Here is an 18,928-nt window from a genome sequence, read left to right on the forward strand (position 1 = left end):
TACATTAGAGATTTTCCACAAAAGATTTTTTATATACAAAAGAGAGAGGATTCCATCCCCAGGGTGTCCAGACTTAATAAAAAAAATTTCCTGACTTTTTCAGGTTTTCCAAAACCAGAAATTAATTTTTTTCCTCTTATTGTTAGTATTACTTTTAGTATTATTTAGTATTATTTTTTAGTATTATTTAGACTTATTTAGACTTTTTAGTATTATTTTTTCCAAATATATCATTTGCATATATGTATTATATATGATAAATCAATTAAATGTTAAATCATGAAATCCTTGAGATATATTTGTGAACAATGAAAAGGTTCGGAAGTTGAAACAAAAATTTAAGTCAATTATACAATCTGCATTATGTACGATAATCGAAACCTTTTTTATTTATATATCAAATTTTTTAGTTTTGTCTCTATCAAACACATTGAAATAAATTAACACGACGATAAAAATATAAATTAACGAACACGCTATAGATGAATCGATTTTTAACACAGAAAATTAGCGTGAAGAAGTCGAGGAAAAGTTTATATTTATTTATTAAATATTTATTATTTAATATTTACTTAATAAAAAATTTCAAATTATTAAGACAAATGTAGAATAATGTGAGAAAATCCAGATAAATAGTCAAATTTCCTGACTTTACCCTGACAATGCCCGGTTTTCCAGATTTCGCTGACCCGCATCTCAGTTTGTCATAACAGTTTCTTGCGTGAAGGAAATGAAAAGACAGAAGGAGAGAAAAAATCGGAGAAAGCTAAGGAAAAGACGAGAGAGAAAAGAGGAAGATATATACTTGGCGCGTGTATATTTTAAAGGGTTCGGTCGGCTGAATCCTTTTCTCACGGGGTGAGCAACCCTTCCGTTCTCATCAGGGCGTAAAATCGGGGGCTCCTTTTCCGCCTCCGCTTGGAAAGTACCGTTAAAGAGTGCATCACGAGAAACTGGGTTACGTCCCTCGGGATCGCCATACGCATCTAACGGTATATCCTTCTGGGTAGGGTCTTCCTTCAGGTATCAAGTTAGGACAAAATGTGTTAGTTCGCCACATGGAGGCTGGAGAAAGGTATTTGTAGGAATTCCTGAACTTGTATCTTTTAAGAATTTTTTTCCTGCTTTCCCTTTTCTTTCTTTCCTGTTTTTTCATTCTGTCGACTGTCATTTTTATCGTCTCTCGACAGAAATGCACCTTTCCTTTTGTAACAATTTGACACAGTGGTCCTCGGAAATTATTTTTTCCGCGTTCCTATAATCGTCAATTCTGCTCTCGGTTTGCCTTTTGCCCTTTTTGAGGGCAATTATACTAACTATACTTATTGCAATTTAATTCATTGGCCACTATTTAGGGATTAAGTGTTTCTGCGTAAAAGGAATTTTTTCTTTTTAGAAGATACAGTTAAACTCTCTTTTCCTGCTTTTTCCCTCCCATATATATCTAATAAAAAATCCTCTCTAATCGCACTTAAATAAATCTTTTTACTTTTATTAGTTTTTCTTCTCGGAAAAATATTGTACATTCCTTTATAAAATACAAGAAACTCACTTGTCTTAAATAATGTGTTCTCCTTTGAGACAGATATTCGAAAGATATTTTCGCGGCTGCCTTTTCTCCTAACTAAATAAAATTATGCAGTTTTATCGTATATAAATTACATCAATGTTTTTTGCATATTACATAATAATTTTAATTTTAAAGAGAGTAAAATTATTCTTATGTAAAACAAAATCTGAAAAGATATGATGCGCCATATTCTTTTGCGTCCTCTCTTCCTGAGCGAGAAATTCTCAGGTATAAAAAAATATATATATATCCTCAACCGTCGAAGTATTTCGATTAATCGACAGGCCCAATTAACCCGAAGTTAAATAATAACGAAGGCACGGCGGATACATAATTCATTTCCAAAGTTGTTTCTCGCAAATAAGGACTCATTACGTAAGCTAACGCCGTAGGAATCTAATTTCTTAATTGCGCAATCCGATTGAAGCGTCAAACTTCGCGGTAAAAACTTTCCTTTTTTTCTAACCGAATATTCCTCCTTCTCCGGGAATCGACTCGACTCCCGGAGAATTCCTTCGATTACGCGATCGGTGAACCAACTTGAGCGAAAAAAAAAAAAAAAATCATCTAGGTCCGTCCATTCGCGCGCGTAAAGTAAAATAAGGGGATAAAGGGTGTCAAGGACAAAAGCGCCGACGACGACGTTGCATATCGTTCTCTCGAGGCGAGAGAGAGAGAGAGAGAGAGCACCGCGGCGGAGATATTGCACTTCGGATTGGAAAATAGTACGTAGTCTCATTGTTGCATTGTGCAACCTGCAGCGCGCTATGCACGTAACCGTACGGCCATCCCGTATAAAACGCGCGTATATATTGCATAATGTTAATCGTGCCGCGGCACCGTCGCCGATGATGATATAATAACGCGGGCACGAGCGATATCATCGACCGTTGCATCTCTCTCTCTCTCTCTCTCTCGCTTCTGTCAAGTGCGTTAGTCGGTGCATTCCTCGCGCGCGCGCGCGCGCGCATGAATACGAATCGAGTAAATGAGCGGGTCAGTCGGTGACATAGAGAGTAATTGTGACAGTGGGCCATGGTTAGATATAATATTCCCCTCCGAGTAATAGTGTCGTCGTAAAACCATTACGGAGTGATGACCGAATTCTGTCCATTTGCCAAAAAGGCGCGAATGAAAAACACCCGTCGCTCTCTTTCTCTTACAGTTTTTATAATGAATAAAATTTGTTTACTTCACTAAACCTTTCAACTACGTTTTATTTTGTTAAGTGAACCTATAAAAATATTTAAATTTAATAAAATGTATGTTTGACTTAAATACTAATATATGTTGATTTAACAGAATAGTAATTTAGTTGAAAGGTTTAGTCAGGTTAACACATTTTTTTCAGTGTATAAAAATTGTGTATGTTGTAAAAAAAATATATATATATATATGTATGTACACTGAAAAAAATCTATGTACTTTTACACGGAAATTAATACTTGTTCAAAACTGGGAATATTACTTTATCACTCGAATTTTTTTTAAAGTGAAAATACATATTAATATAAAATTATTATTTTTTATGCAAAAATCACTTGTAATTTTAAATTTAGTATTTTCGCTTTATTTCTTTTATAAGCATTTTATTTGTAACATTATTTTATAGCATTTAAATATTTTTAACATTTCCTGTGTGTAATTCCATATTCGGTGGAATATTTTTAATCTTGAAAAAATATATATATTTTTTCTTATAATAAAAATACAAAAAAAAGAACATAATCGTGTAAATATTTTTTCCAGTATATACACATACATAATGAAATAATAATAATGCATAACAAATATTTAATAGTTTGATAAACTAGCTGTGTTACGACGATAAAAAGTTTATAAATTTATATCTACGACGCTCGTAGCGTGTTAATCCGTTTCTTCTGCCTCGCAAGGAAAAAGATGCCTCGTCACGGGAGAGAAATGTCATATTTATGCCATAATTACAGTATAGACATTGTGTATTCCACATGTGTGGTTGCATACTCTAGAAGTTCTTTCCCTTCCCCTTTTTTTTGCACAATGCGAGCAAAACTCGAGCTGCATCCTCGTACGTAGCACCCTCTCTGTCTCATCCTCTGCTTCCCCCTTTCCGGTCCAGATTCCAGAATCCGAACAAAAAGCGCGAGCGCGATTAACACGGTCTGCCCGTCACGCGCGTCTCTCGCGTAAAGACGAGGGATTGGGGGAACGAGGGAGAGAGAGGGCTGCACTCACGTCTCGTTGCTATAATGGTCTAGGTAGGCTCTAGCGTAGGCTCACCTAGCTCACAACACGCTCTACTATGTAGGTCAGGGCTGGTGCATTCAGCGACGCGCGCTGCTCTTCCTCTATGCACCGTTTGCGTACACACGTAGCTCCCAGTCTCTCAACTCTATCTAACGGGTGTCCCTTTTCGCTCCGTCGTATCATCGGTAAACGTATAACGTGTTCATTTTTTTTTATCAGAGAGAAAATTTTTTTTTTTTTTGACATTTTTGACAGGTGACTCGTGAATTTTTCCCGCCATATGTCATGTCAAGCAGGAATTAAAGTTAAATATAAAATAAGTTTCAAATTTATAACTTTAGATTGAGAAAAAGAGAAAAAACATAAAAAAGAATTTTATATATATCTTAATGTGTCGTCGGTAAACGTCACGTTAATCCTTTTATTACAGCGAACATTTTTTTGACATTTCGGTGACTCCTGAATTTTTCCCACTATGTTATGTCAATTTACAATCAGTAATTAAAGTTAAATGTAAAACAAATTTCAAATTTATAACTTTATATTGAAAAAAAGAGAAAAGACATAAAAAGAATTTAAAATATATTTCTCCCACTATTTTTTCATATCTGTTATATCACTTTGTATTAATCAAGAATTAAAGTTAAATATAAAACAAGTTTCAAATTTATTATTGAAAAAAGAGAAGACTTAAAAGAGAATTTTAAATATATCTAATGCATCGGTAAACGTAACGTTAATTTTTTTTATTACAGCAAAGATTTTTTGACATTTCGGTGACTTATGAATTTTTTCCAATATTTTTTTTATATCTGTTATGTCACTTTATCAATCAGGAATTAAAGTTAAATATAAAACAAGTTTCAAATTTATAATTTTATATTAAAAAAAAAAAAAAGAGAAAAGAATTTTCTCGAGGTCAGAATTGCAACTTTGCGTCGAGTTTTTGCACTTGCAATTTCCTTCCCTCTGATTGCTGAAAAAATTCTTGCGACAATAGATTCGCGATTGCAAAAATTATCATAACAGTTTTCGTGGATAATAGATTTTTCAACGTGAAAAACAAAGGTCCCTCGTTACGGATTTAAAGTTTCCCGACATATTGTGTATTTTCTGTTGATTCATCAACACGTGAAATTTCGTTTTACAAATGCTTGCAAAATCGCGAGTTCGCGAGAATCTAGCGCGAATTCCCACTTGTAATTTTCGATAAATTAATTCCGCCGCGTTGATTCACTAAATAAAAAAATCCTTTCGTAACAAATTCACCGTCGGCCGTCCCCGGGGGTGGCGGATGGATATCGGAAACATGCTGGGGTGAAAAACAGATCGCAAATTCATACAAGCCACTCTCTGTCTCTCTCATTCTCTCGCGTCCGCGTTTCGTTTTATTTTTCGAACGCGCCATTACTTCCCTATCGATCAATCGGCATGTAAAATTTGATGCGAGCTGGAAATTAATTGCGCCGGCCGTCGGCTGATTATTTTCCAGTCCTGATTGCAGCCGCCAGTTGGTAATTAATGCGCCGCTTGTGGGAGATATCGATCGCTCTACAGGGTGTCCCCATCGAGTGTTAATTAGCCGCTACATGTCCCCGATCGAGCCGCGTGAAAAAATAAGGGTCTTCCGATATCGATCTTTTACCGATCTTTTACCGATTTTTTACCGATCTTTTACCTCGCGATCGAATATATATACATATATACGCGCCTTGACATGCGCGAACATAACGTCGTTTATTCTTGTAGCTCTATAGTTATTATCGCAACGTGTGTCACGTGACGATGATGCGCCGTAATGCGTGCAAATCGTAATGCAAATCGCGCGCGTTCCGCGTTGAAGCGACCTAGTCCAAATGAATAAATCTTGCGCAACATTTTCCGCAACGTGAGAACCCCGTCGGCTCGACTCTTTCAAAATTAGGCCTACCAAATATATTCTTGTACATAATATTTATACAAAATATCATATCGTAAAGATTTGCAAATGATTATTCCATAATAATTCAAAATTAATTTTCAAATTAAATACGTATATTATATTTAAAAAGAAGGATATTATGTTCTCTCAAAAAAAAAATTATATTTTCACAGAAATATTTAGGATCTCCCTCTCGGATGTAATTATTCAATTTCGAGAAATAATTAAATTATGAATTAATCGAGAGAACAAAATAATGCTGTCGCGTGATACGTCACGCAGCTGTCTCGGAACACCCGGTTTATATATATAATAATATATATATATATATGTATACGAGGCATATTCCGAATATCCCACGTTCCCAAAACGTTTTTACGGCCTCCTCCGCGCCGGTATCAAATTTCAATGATTCGAGAGGCGTAAAGAGTTCCGTTCAACCGAGCCGAAGGCGCGCGTCTCGTTTCTTCAAGTATACAAACATAAAGTTTACGTTTCAACATTTTCCCTTGTTTCCTCTAGTTTGTATAGAAAGGGGTGGAGAAACCGAAGATTCCGCGAATCCGAAACTTCATCGTAAATTTTAAACCCTAAATCATTAATCGTATAATCTCTTTATATATGCGCGCATTTCATTCGATGATTTGTTTCAAACTTCTGCGATCGAGTAGAATTTCATTTTCCTCCTTCGAAAAGAGACTGGATATTTCCTTCATGGTACAAGCTTGTAATACACTGACAAAAATTATTAAATTAATAAATATTTATTTCAATACTGCAAATATATCAAATAAATATTTTTTACATCAAATTGATATTATTATATAGTTTCAAATATATGATTTCTCAAGCGGCATTGAAATAAATACTTGTTCAATAAATTTTCTCAGCGTGCCAAGAGATCGCGTATATATGCCTAATAAATAATAATAATAATAATAAATAATACTGCTTAATAAATGTTTTAAAACAAATTTTTTTCACATTAATTAAATCGATATTATTATTGTCAAATAAATGATTTCTTGGGCGGTATTGAAATAAATACTTATTCAATAAAAATTTTCTCAGCGTATCAAGAGATTGCGTATATATGCCTAATAAATAATAATAATAATAATAATAAATAATACTGCCTAATAAATGTTTTAAAACAAATTTTTTTCACATTAATTAAATCGATATTATTATTGTCAAATAAATGATTTCTTGGGCGGTATTGAAATAAATACTTATTCAATAAATTTTCTTAGCGTGCCAAGAGATCGCGTACACAGTAAAAAAAATTGTGTTAAATTTAACACATTTTACATGTCCCAATTTATCCACTCTAATTTTAATGTTAATTTAACAGAAAACAATTATGTAATTAAATAACACACGTAATATGTGAAAAAATAACACAAAAAAATATAATATAAGCAAAAATTCGTACATTTTCATTTAAATGTGTTGTTTTAACACTTAAAAATAGTGAATATTAACTCAACAGACAAATGTCAAAATAACATAACGACAATATGTTATATTAACATAAGAGTATGTTAAAATTTTAACACAAAAATTTCTACACAAGATAATTTCAACAGAAATACGAAATGTTTTTTACCGTGTATATATGCCTAATAAATAATATAATAATAATAAATGTTTTAAAACAAATTTTTTTCACATTAATCAAATCGATATTATTAATGTCAAATAAATGATTGTTAGGGCGGTATTGAAATAAATACTTGTTCGATAAATTTTCTCAGCGTACCAAGAGATCGCGTATATATGCCTAATAAATAATAATAATAATAATAATAAATAATACTGCCTAATAAATGTTTTAAAACAAATTTTTTCACATTAATCAAATCGATATTATTAGTGTCAAATAAATGATTTTTAGGGCGATATTGAAATAAATATTTGTTCGATAAATTTTCTCAGCGTGCCAAGAGATCGCGTATATATGCCTAATAAATAATAATAATAATAATAAATAATACTGCTTAATAAATTTGTTTTAAAACAAATTTTTTCACATTAATCAAATCGATATTATTAATGTCAAATAAATGATTGTTAGGGCGGTATTGAAATAAATACTTGTTCGATAAATTTTCTCAGCGTACCAAGAGATCGCGTATATATGCCTAATAAATAATATAATAATAATAAATGTTTTAAAACAAATTTTTTTCACATTAATCAAATCGATATTATTAGTGTCAAATAAATGATTTTTAGGGCGGTATTGAAATAAATACTTATTCAATAAATTTTCTCAGCGTGCCAAGAGATCGCGCGTATATGCGGGACACCAGGTAGACGAAGGTAAGCGTCGCCGTGCCAACGTTCCAATAACCACCCGAGAGCGCAAGGACAGTCTACCCTAGTTTTCCTATCGCGACCGCCTACAGCACATCGTCCTTCACCCCCTCCGAGTGCGCTTGTCACCCTGCGTCTCTCCCTCCGTCATCCCCGACACGTCTCTCTCTCTCTTTCTCTCTTCCCCCATCTCGGCACCCGGCGCTCCTATTCTCGTGGGCACACTCTCTTCCGGGCCGATCGGCGTGGAAAATGCCGCGGGAAATCGATCCCGGCCGGACGGAGCGGAAATTCGTGAGGCGTGAGACGGGGTAAAAGGGTGGACCGAGAAAAGGGCGAACCGAGGGTGATCATCATCCCTCTTCTTGGTCAAAGACGCAGGAAGAAGTTCTTGGTTTCAAGGAGGAGAGAAAAAAAAGGCGTCGCTTTTCCCTCGACGACTATAAAAAAAAAATAATCTTCGCGGAGGTTGCAAAGACGATATCGGTAAGCGGAATAAAAAGAGGGTTGCGAAAGGGCATGAGAGTTGGATTGCGAGAGAAATCGAGAAAAAAGCGAGAGACTCGACGGAGAGATTTTTCGGAGGAAAAGCAGGTAAAAAAAAAAAAAAAAAAAAAAGGAGGCGTACGGGAAAAAAAGAAGGGCGAACGAGGGCGGCGCGAGAGAAATTAAGCGTGCAAAGAGCGACCGGGATGAGGGTCCAGGATGTAGGTCAGTTTCGCGAGCGCACATTCGGGGATAATTTTAAAATCGCGCCTAAAGAGAGAGAGAGAGAGATCATCCGCGCTCGATATTGACATCCTGTTTGACAACGTCTCCTATCGCTCTCGAAAGAGCCTTCTATACGTGTTACTTCTTACGACTGTAGTTTTATGACGTCAAGTTTTATTCAACTATACCGCCAGATGCTGACGTACATATATATAAAATCGTACGGTTCGAGATATAACTGGGTGTCCAGCAGACTCGATGAAAAAAATTCCCTGACTTGTTCAAATTTTCCAAGATCAGAAATTCATTTTTTCCCTGACTTTTTAGTATTTTTTTTTTTTTTTCAAATACATTATTTGTATTAAATGTTAAATCACTTTTTTTATTTATATTATATCGAATTTTATTTTATAAATTGAATTTTAATTTAATATATTTTAACAAAATATAATACATATATTTTAATATATTTAATAGTAGCTAATATCGCAACAAAACTTTTAAATAAAACGGTTTTAATAAAATTAATGTATCAATTTTTAATACAAAAATGAATTAAAATAAAGTTATTAAACAATATTAGAATTTTTGAGCAATGTTATAATATATTTTGAAATATATAATGCATTGAAATAAAATAACACGACGATGAAAATATAAATTGACGAACACGCTGTAGATGAATCGATTTTTAACAACAGAAAATTAGCGTGCCGAGAGTCAAGGAAAAGTTTATATTTATTTAATCAAAAATTTCAAATTATTGAAACAAATGCAGAGTAATGTGAAAAAATCCAGATAAGTAGTAAAATTTCCTGACTTTTCCCTGACAATTCCAGATTTATCAAATTCCCCGACAATGCCCGACTTTCCAGATTTCCCTGACCGATATATATATAACAATAATTAATAAGTAAAATGATATTTAGAGTTTAAATGCAATTTTCCACACTCTTCATCTTTGCAACTTTCTGTATTTTCAATAAAATGTAAGAGACAACACGAAATCTAAAAATACCTCAGCATACCTCTCGCCAAACTAACACACTTAATTCTCGACCAGGAAGTGAATTTAATACTACCTATTATTATTCTGCGACTTGACAGACTAAACCAGTTAAATATAGAACATATTTTATGTCTGTGATATAGAAACGTGGATCGGCCACTTTTGCTAGAGCCTCTAACACTTTGATCGTATCGTGACAGAAATCAGCTGATCGGTAAAAAGTGAAATCGCGAGAATTCTCTCGACAAGCAAGTCGGAATCTTCTAGAGACTCGTAGAGCGGACGAAAGTGAACGAAGGGGGAAAAAAAGCAAGCTGTTGCATTCTACGAGAAGATATGCGCAGACAGGAAGCGAGTCCTTCCTTCCTTGACGGACCAATATCCTGAATCACAATGAGCCCGCGCGTTTCTTCGAACCATCAGCTATTTAAATACAAAACGTTGCGTTTCGTCGGTATGCGATGCTGATATTCTCCCACGATAAATATCAGGTATTCCAATTTTATTACGTTAAATAAACGTTACGTTATAATTACGTTAAATTTACGTATCCATAGTCCGCGCGATATATCGTACAATTGGGTAATTTCGTAATAAAAAAAAAAAAAAAAAAAAAAAATATGTGGAGCAGTCTGATGATGTGGTGAGTGAAAAAAATTAAATGGAGGAGAGAAAATCTCGGTCGTTTTAATAAATAAGGCGACAAAACGTGAACGCGCGTCCCTCGACATGGAGAAGAGTCCTCGAGACTATCCCAGGTTAACGACATCATCCGGCGCTCTTCAGGGCGTGTCCAGACTCGTTTTCTTTTTTCTCGTGCCGTAATCAGCCAAGAAAAAAAAGGCGGGGCCAAGGCGGGAAAGGAGATGAAGCAACCCCCGTGAGCACAAGTCGCTGATTAACCCTACGGTCGACAGACGCTGCATTTCCCCCCAAGGAGGCGATCGAAGCGTCTTCATTTCCTGATTAACTCGCCGAGCCGCTCGTATATGTTCCGAGAGAGAGAGAGAGAGAGAAGTGCAACCGGAAGTAATCCGTCTTCCTCTCCACGCACTCTTGCGAGAGGTCGAGAAGAGGAGAAAAGCAGAGGTGAAAAGAAGGAGAGAAAAAAAGCTGATACTCAAATTCACGCTTAGAACGATTTAAGGATCGGAATTATCCTTTTTTCTTTCTCCCTCGCTCTTCATCTCTCCTTGAAAAAAATTTATTGAAATCGCAGAAATATATTTATTTCAATATTGCCTAATAAATTATTTATTTGAAACTACTAATATATGAAATCTATATATTGATTTGATGTGAAAAATATTTATTTGATATAAGAAACTCTTTTTCAAAACAGAAAATATTTTGAAATTTATATTAGACGCAGTATTGAAATAAATATTTGTTAATTTAATAATTTGTTTAGTAAACTATTATCCGTTTAGTTTTCTTTATTGAATCTTCGTGATGCGATTTTCTTTCTCTCTCGACAGAATAACAATCAGATTTGATTTGATTTCCACCGATATTCGTTCATAAGAAATGAGGAGTAACAAGTGAGACCGATCGATGCTAAGATTGTTTCGAGAATCTTGCAACTCGGTATTAATGAGCATCCATATTCATACCACGTTGCGCGTCGCAGCATTAAAATGCAAGACGGTGGTGACGAACGAATAAATTATTATGCATTTGACGGTTCATCGAGGAAAAACTCAAAGATCCGTCGGCGCAAAATAATTTTCCAAATCCTAATACAATTGCAACTTTGCAATTATGTTAATTCCGACGCTAATGACGCGTGACATTATTCGCGACAATGCTTTATTTGCATAAATATACATATATCTATTTATAATATATATTTATACATATATGTATCTATTAGTATGCCCAATATGTTATAAGGAAAAATTATAAGCAATATTTAAATGCTTTTGGAGAAAATTATAATCGAATTATATATATATATTTATATATTTATAAATATATAATTTATAATAAAATATATATTTATATATTTATAATATATGTGTATACATACATGTATCTATTAATATGTCAAATATGTTATGAGGAAAAATTATAAGCAATATTTGAATATCTTTGAAAAAAAAATGATAATCGAATTAACGATTTTTGCAAAATCGGCCGAAATCGCGGACGCGACGCTTTAATTATGTACACCGAGCACTTTCACATAATTTATACCCGGAGACAATTTGTAATTTCACTTTATCTGATTACGTGGCCGACTTATCGCTCGAGAACCTCGCTCGCTCGACGCAATAAAATAATTTCTGCCCTCCTTCTCTCTCCCTCATTTTCTCTTTCTCTGATTGTGAGCGTTGGCACACTTCTTACACGCGCGATAACGATTTTATCTGATAACGCGCGTTACATTTCGGCGAACCGGTGCGACGATTGTTGACCGGGGTTCGCTAACCAGAGCAGGAAGTATGCGATGACTTTTGCGAAAACGACCTCAAACGATGTACGCGATTAATCTTTCCTCTGTATATACATACTCTATCTCTTGAAAGGTCAAAATTAGAGGAAGAGGGAGAAAGTGTACGTAATTATCGGATTAGATGATTTCCAGCACATACTTCTTCGGAGAGCTTTATTTTAGTCTTCTTTCTTTTTTGTTTTATTTGATTTCTTTCTGCTCTGTCATCTCTCTTTCTGCGCACCTAAGCTTTAATTAAAATGATATCGAAGACATTTTTTAAAAATTAAAAAAATTGTCGAGAAACTAAAGGATGATTAAAAAACTGAAACAATATAATGGAATTAATCGGAAGCTTAAGTTACCGATGTGAATACTTTCTACTAATCTGTAGCGACTACCTGAGACGTTACAGCTTTTCGAAATATTTTTTTTGTAACAAAAAGAATAGAATAAAAAAGGATAGAAAAGAAAAAAGCCGACACAAAAATGAAAAGAAATATATCAATTTTCATGTATAGGTACAATTTGAATTTACTTGTTACTTTCTTTCTTTTTTCCGAACTGGATTTTCTCCGATAATTTTAAAAATCTAACGGGGTATAACGAGGGAGCAAACGGTGACACATTGTTTGTGTATTCTCTCGCTTTTCGTCTGTCGTTTCCGACTGTCAAGAGTTCTAATAGGAAAAGGGTTCATTAGGACAACTGTGCTCTGCCTCATCAAAAGGATCTTTAATTTTTTCTTCCAGCGGGAAGTAAAAAAAAAGCGAGCGATAAAAAAGTCACGTTTAGATGCAGATACCGGATCTACCGTTTTCTTTTTTTTTTTTTTTCACATACGAACGCGATAAAACGCAACAATTTCTTGCGGAGCGACTATTAAAAAACTATCGCCAGATTTATCGATCACGCTTTTACAAGGCAAGAGCCACTCAATTTCAAGACGATTAAACTGACAAATTTCACCCTATCTCTCGTTGAGAAAAATATTTCGAGAAAGTTACAATGTCGTTTTGGTAAAAAGTAGACTTGTTCATAAATCATATACAAGGGTTATATTTACAAAAAGGATTAAAAAGTGAATAGTGATTTATGTGACTTTTGGAGATGTCACACATTAACATACGAATTCATAAAATACATTTCATAAAAAGAAAAAAATACGGTAAAAAGAAAGGAAAATACCTAGTGAGTTATTCTTGCCATTTTCCGGAAGGGTTAAGAAAGTTCCTGTTATGCCGTTATAACCGGTTCAACAGAAATTTTTCGTTAAAAAACCATTTTACAAAATTGCTTCACAAAGACTTCTATAGAGTTTTTGAAATAGGTGAAGAATAAATTTTGAAATTTTAAAGGTCATAAAATAATACAAAAATATAAGAAAAGAATAAGACAATAAATTAATATATTGTATGATAAATTTTAATAGTTAGGAAACTCAACAAGTATATCAAGACTAATAATTTCTACACTGAAAAAAATTATTAACTAAACCTTTCAATTAAATATTATTTTGTTAATTGAACCTATAAAAATATTTAAACTAAATATAACATATTAAATTTAACAAAACGTATATTTGACTTAAATACTAATATATGTAGATTTACCAAAATAATAATTTAGTTGAAAGGTTAATTTTTTTCAGTTAAATAATAAGAGATTAAAAATTGAAAATATATATTTGAAATTGGAAAGACATTAATATATATCTCTTGAACAATTTTATTCAAAAAGTCCGAGATTACATCGAACCTAAGAAACGGTGTTGGGGAGAAAGATTCTCTCCTTCGAGTTCTCGATGCCGTTAAAAAGCTAACAGGAAAATATATAACAGCATCCGAAAACACGGTTGGGACCGGCGCGGCGGAGTTTTATTTTTTCCAAGAGACTTGTTTGTATATAAAACGACATCCGGTGGGCGATATCCGAGAAGAGAAAGAAGTAACGTGTCGAATCTTCGTATAGGAAGACGCGCATATATCGGAGTCGGGGAGATCGAACGAGTCGTACGAGCGATAATACGAGCGAGGCTTTAATTTTGTTGGGGTTGGGGCAGGTCACACAAGGTATTATCAGGCCGGACGCGAGAAAGAGAGAGAGAGAGAGAGAGAGAAGAGACGCGGCCCCGTCGCGGTGCGATAACGTTCGCCAGGCCCGATTACGCGAAACGGGTCGGCGAATATCTCGATTCCGCCGTCGCCGAAACGACCTTCGACGGCGGGGTTTGCGTAATATTTTTATCAGCCGAAATTATACGCACTATGGCCCGACGCATATGCGTATACACGCACCTTACGACGAGCTGCGTTTTCACGCGAAGAATTTCTTGTCACGTCGCGTCGGCGCGTATGGAGGAAAGAAGAATATTTTATTAGATGGGCCTCTACCGATTTTTGTGACGCTTATTCATTATAAAATTAATTCGAAAGCGGCGACTGAAAGATGCGCGTTAAATATGCTGAATTGCGATGACACGTTAATCATCTCTTATCGTAGGAATGACACATTTCATGAATGACGTATGATTTTTTTCTATCACAACCTGAGAAAATTTTTTTACCATCAGATTGATTTCAAAGTAGGCGAACGATATGTATGAAGGTATATTTATTGCGTCGACATTGAGTGATAATCTTGCGACAATTAATTCCTTTCAATCCAACTCGCTCTGCGCGAGGCAAGATAAAGTCTGTTTAAACGTTATAATTTCTTTAGGATAATATTTTATTTTACGCGAGCTCCAGAGTAAACGTCTACTCTGTGTTATATCTTTCTCTTATTATTATATTAGATAATAGAAAATATCTCTTTCTATTATTTAATATAAAAATAATTTTCCAAATTTTATATACGAGAAATATATGTGAAAATTATTATAATTTATTTGATTATTATTAATTATTAAATTGTTTTTGAATATTATTACAGAGTTGGAAAATGTATGTTTTCCTGCGAAAAACGGTCCCCATTGAAATTTTTGTGTCAAATATTTAACACGTTCATGTGTTAATTTAACATGTTAGGTTAATTAAAATTAATTGTTAAATTATTGAAACAACTGAAAGAAAAAGTGTAAAAATAACACAATATGCATCTATTTTTAATTTTACATAATAAATATCTTCTGTTTTATTAGTGGGGATGATAAAATTTAAACTTTACTTTGCATTAAAATATTAACACGGTATTCGTGTCTCCATTTAACATATCCATATTATGTTAAATCAACACAAAAATATATATATATAATAATTTTCAGAAATGTCACTTTTCGACCCGTTAAAAATCAGATCCAAAGAAGCCAATTTTCTCTAATAAGAAACACCTAAAGCGCAGCAGCGCAACTCGAAAAATCTAAAACGCTTATCGCAACATCTGACGGGGATGAGTTTCCGGGAGCGATAAGAAACGCGGAAACGCGAAACGACGGGACGTCGACTTACGGTAACGTTTGATGAGGTTCTTCTTGTAGGGTTTCGTGCCGGGCGGCCTGGAGCGCGACCTCGCGCCGCCGTTCTTCTGATTGTTGTCGGAGCACGAGTCGTCCGAGTCCTCGGAGCAGGTGCGGTCATCCCGCTCCTGATTGTAGTCGAAGCAATCGCGGAGCCTGAGCGCCGCGCGGTTCCCGTAATCCTCGGACAGCTGATCCTTGCGCTCCGTTCCGTCCTCGCGGTCCTCCCTCGCGAGTTCCGCGTAATCGCCCACGCGGACGCTCAGATCCAGCGGCTGGTCCTCGAGCATGGTGACGAGTTCGCAAGAAGTGCTCTCTCTTCCGCCTCGTCCTCACTTCCGACTCCCGAGAATCCCTTCGACGATCGATAGATCCTCCCCGCGCACTACCAGGACGACCACACTTGAAACGGCATCTCGTTATCCTTTCGCGAAGGTGTGTTAAATCCCGCACTTTTTTTTTTTTTTTTTTTTTTTACGACATTGCACACTCGCCGGGGAATTTTCCCCTTCGTACGGACGAACGTGTCCTTCGAAGCGTCCTTCTGCGAGGTGCTTGTCCTCCCGAGATCCTGAGACGCGCTGTCACTTCCGGCTTCGAGCGCGATCCAAGGTCCGATTGTTATCGGAGCGACGCGGAAGCGCACGATTTTTTGTTCTTTCCCCGAGGGAAGGAAAGGACGGAGAAGGATCCCTCCTGGTGAAATGAACGCGTATTTCCGCGAAAACACGCGTGTCCGATAAAAATCCCGAGAGATAGATAGATAGACACCGCGATGACTCAACCCCCGTTCACTTATTCGAACACCTCTCACCTCTCACGCGGTAAAAGTCAAGTACCTCGCGAAGTTGGTCGCGATTGTTCGACGCGACAACTTCAGACCTCTGACGTTTCGTCGCTCGAACACACCAAATTGTCACTTGATTTATTTATATACTCTCCGACTATTTTATTACGATGCTCTCGCCGAATGAATCAAAACTCGTTCTTGCCATAGAAGACTCCGCAAATTCGGAGGGAAAAACAACGAGAGAGAGAGTTGTACATATATATATATATATATATGTATAGTATAAACCGCGTTCTCCTCCGCAACCGAGGCTACGGTCGCCGGTGGCACACTGACTGACTCGGAACCGGGGTAGCCCGCTAGTCCAGACTCTCGCACTCGCGCGCGTTCCACTCACCACTTCTCCAGCCAGAGACTCTCACACTCCCGACTACTCCTCCGTGTGCGCGCCGAGCCGAACTCACTCTCGCCGTTCGTAACTCGCCGCTCCTCTCGCGCGGAGCGCTCGGCCGTCTCCGGCCGAGTTCGGGCGCGCTCGGCCCGCGTCCGCGCCGCACTTCACGGCGGAGGAGGAGAGGCCCCAGTCGGCGATGCGGCGCGGCGGCCGTCGCACGTATATGCGTCGCCGTCGACACAACACCGGTTATACCATCACACACGCGAGGGATATGCGTAGCCTACCGCAATGTTGGATCCCGTGACGTCCTTCCTGCGACGACGCTCCGTCTTGCTCGGTCCCGCATCGTGCTTTCTCTCGGTCTCTCTTTCTTGGCCTCTAATAATAAATGCCTCCTCTTTTTTTTTCCCTCTTTCGCTCTCCGCGTGCTTTAACGTTCCACTCGTCACTCGCGCGAGGAAAAGCTATATCTTTCTGTCTATTGGGATAGGACGCGCCAAAAAGCTCGCGCTCCTCGCGTGACATTAACCTTCGATCGTCGGGAAATACGAGTATATAGTTTGGGAGCTCAAAATAAGCCGGAATAAAACAAGAGAGATGAATAACAGAAAGCCGCCTCCATCGCTCGCCGCTCTCGGGAGGAAAGCGCGCGTTAAATAATATTGGGAATGACAGATATATTAGTTGGGGTTTATATAGAAACACCAATTGCAAATATAACCGAGAGCGTATAAATAGAATAAGCTGCAATTTTTGCACAAATTGTCGGATTATTATTGTCATTTCTTTATATACGCAAGAAAGTATCTGGAAGCTTAGTAAATTATGAATGTTAAAGAAATACTTAAATATAGAGCTTGTAATAGTAATCAATAAATTTTTAGTTTGCACCAAGAGACATTCGGATACGAGAGAATAAATTAAGAAAGTGCAAATATTATCGATAATATATGATATATGCGTATAAGTAAATCAAATGACATTTTTGCGGAAATTGTCGTAAGATCATCAGTTCTTTACGTATGCAAGAAAATATCTGAAAATAAAAACTATTGCGTTAAAGAAATAAGACCCAGGCCTTTTAACATTAATCAAACTTTTAATCTGATATCACGAGATATTTTCGATACTAAAAAATTGAGAAAGACGCAGCGTGTTCAAAATTAAATCGGTCGAAAGGTCAACTCTGAGATCATTAAAATATCTCTATCTCTCTCTCCTCTCTCCCTGCCTGATGGAATACCTAATTTTTTGTCTAGGAAAATTCGTTAGCTCGTTCTTCAACATAAAAAAAAAAAAAATAAATAAAAAATAAAAAAAAAACGCGGTCTACTCTAGCTGCAAAATCTCGGGTTGCATCGTCAGGTATAAAATTCGCGCGATCTCTTCCCCAGGCCCCTGACATTGTTTCCGCCTTGTTGTTGCGGGGGGGTCTGTCCGTCGCGAGGGGGGAAGGGAGGGGAGAAAAGGGGGAGAGGCGCGAGAGTGCACGCACGGGAATGCGAGTGCGCGTTTAGCTTCGCGGTATAGGTGAACGTGCGTGGCCGAGGTCGTCGGAGAGGAGAGAAGGAACTCTTCTTCTCTTCCTTCCAATCCGGAGCCGGTAAACACAGGTGCAGCAACTACGTTGCTCTCGCGAGCATGTGATATGCGAGTCGAATTTCGAAGCGGTGACGTTTCGTAATTCGCGTCCCGACTCACCTTTCGTTCACCAAAAAGGCGGCCGTGCGTAGGCGCGCTGCGGCACTCGATTTTTGTTTCTCTCTTTTTCCGCGTAAAAGAGAGAAATCGACTCGATATATTAAACGTACATTGCGAAATCGATCAGAGTGTCCAGCGGACTCGATGAAAAATTCCCGGATTTTTTTTGAGATTTTCCAAGACCAGAAATTCATTTTTTCCCTGACTCTTCAGTATTATTTTTTTCCAAATATATAGAATTTGCATATATATCTAATTAAATGTTAAATCGCCTTTTTTATTTATATTGTATCAAATTTTTTAGTTTTGTATCTATCAAACACATTGAAATAAAATGACAGAAAATGAACATGCACTGGGAGTCGAGGAAAAGTTTATATTTATTTAATA

General features: G+C 36.4%; 1 protein-coding gene across 7 annotated transcripts in view; it reads right to left on the reverse strand.

Annotated features, from left to right (window-relative positions):
* Nucleotides 1-18,928, reverse strand: part of Eip74EF (Ecdysone-induced protein E74) — a 240,643-nt gene that overhangs the window by 54,355 nt on the left and 167,360 nt on the right. The window contains exon 1 of one of the 7 annotated variants that reach the window (XM_029311039.2): nucleotides 15,643-16,896. The exons of the other annotated variants lie outside the window; for them this stretch is intronic. Coding sequence (XP_029166872.1) covers nucleotides 15,643-15,940 — 298 coding nt within the window. The 5' untranslated portion in view covers nucleotides 15,941-16,896. Of the gene's footprint in view, nucleotides 1-15,642; nucleotides 16,897-18,928 lie in introns of those variants that run through there. 7 annotated transcript variants of the gene reach the window in all.

Source organism: Nylanderia fulva, unplaced genomic scaffold (assembly GCF_048542155.1).
Source record: "Nylanderia fulva isolate GAGA-0341 unplaced genomic scaffold, ASM4854215v1 Scaffold34, whole genome shotgun sequence".
Classification (NCBI taxonomy): domain Eukaryota; kingdom Metazoa; phylum Arthropoda; class Insecta; order Hymenoptera; family Formicidae; genus Nylanderia; species Nylanderia fulva.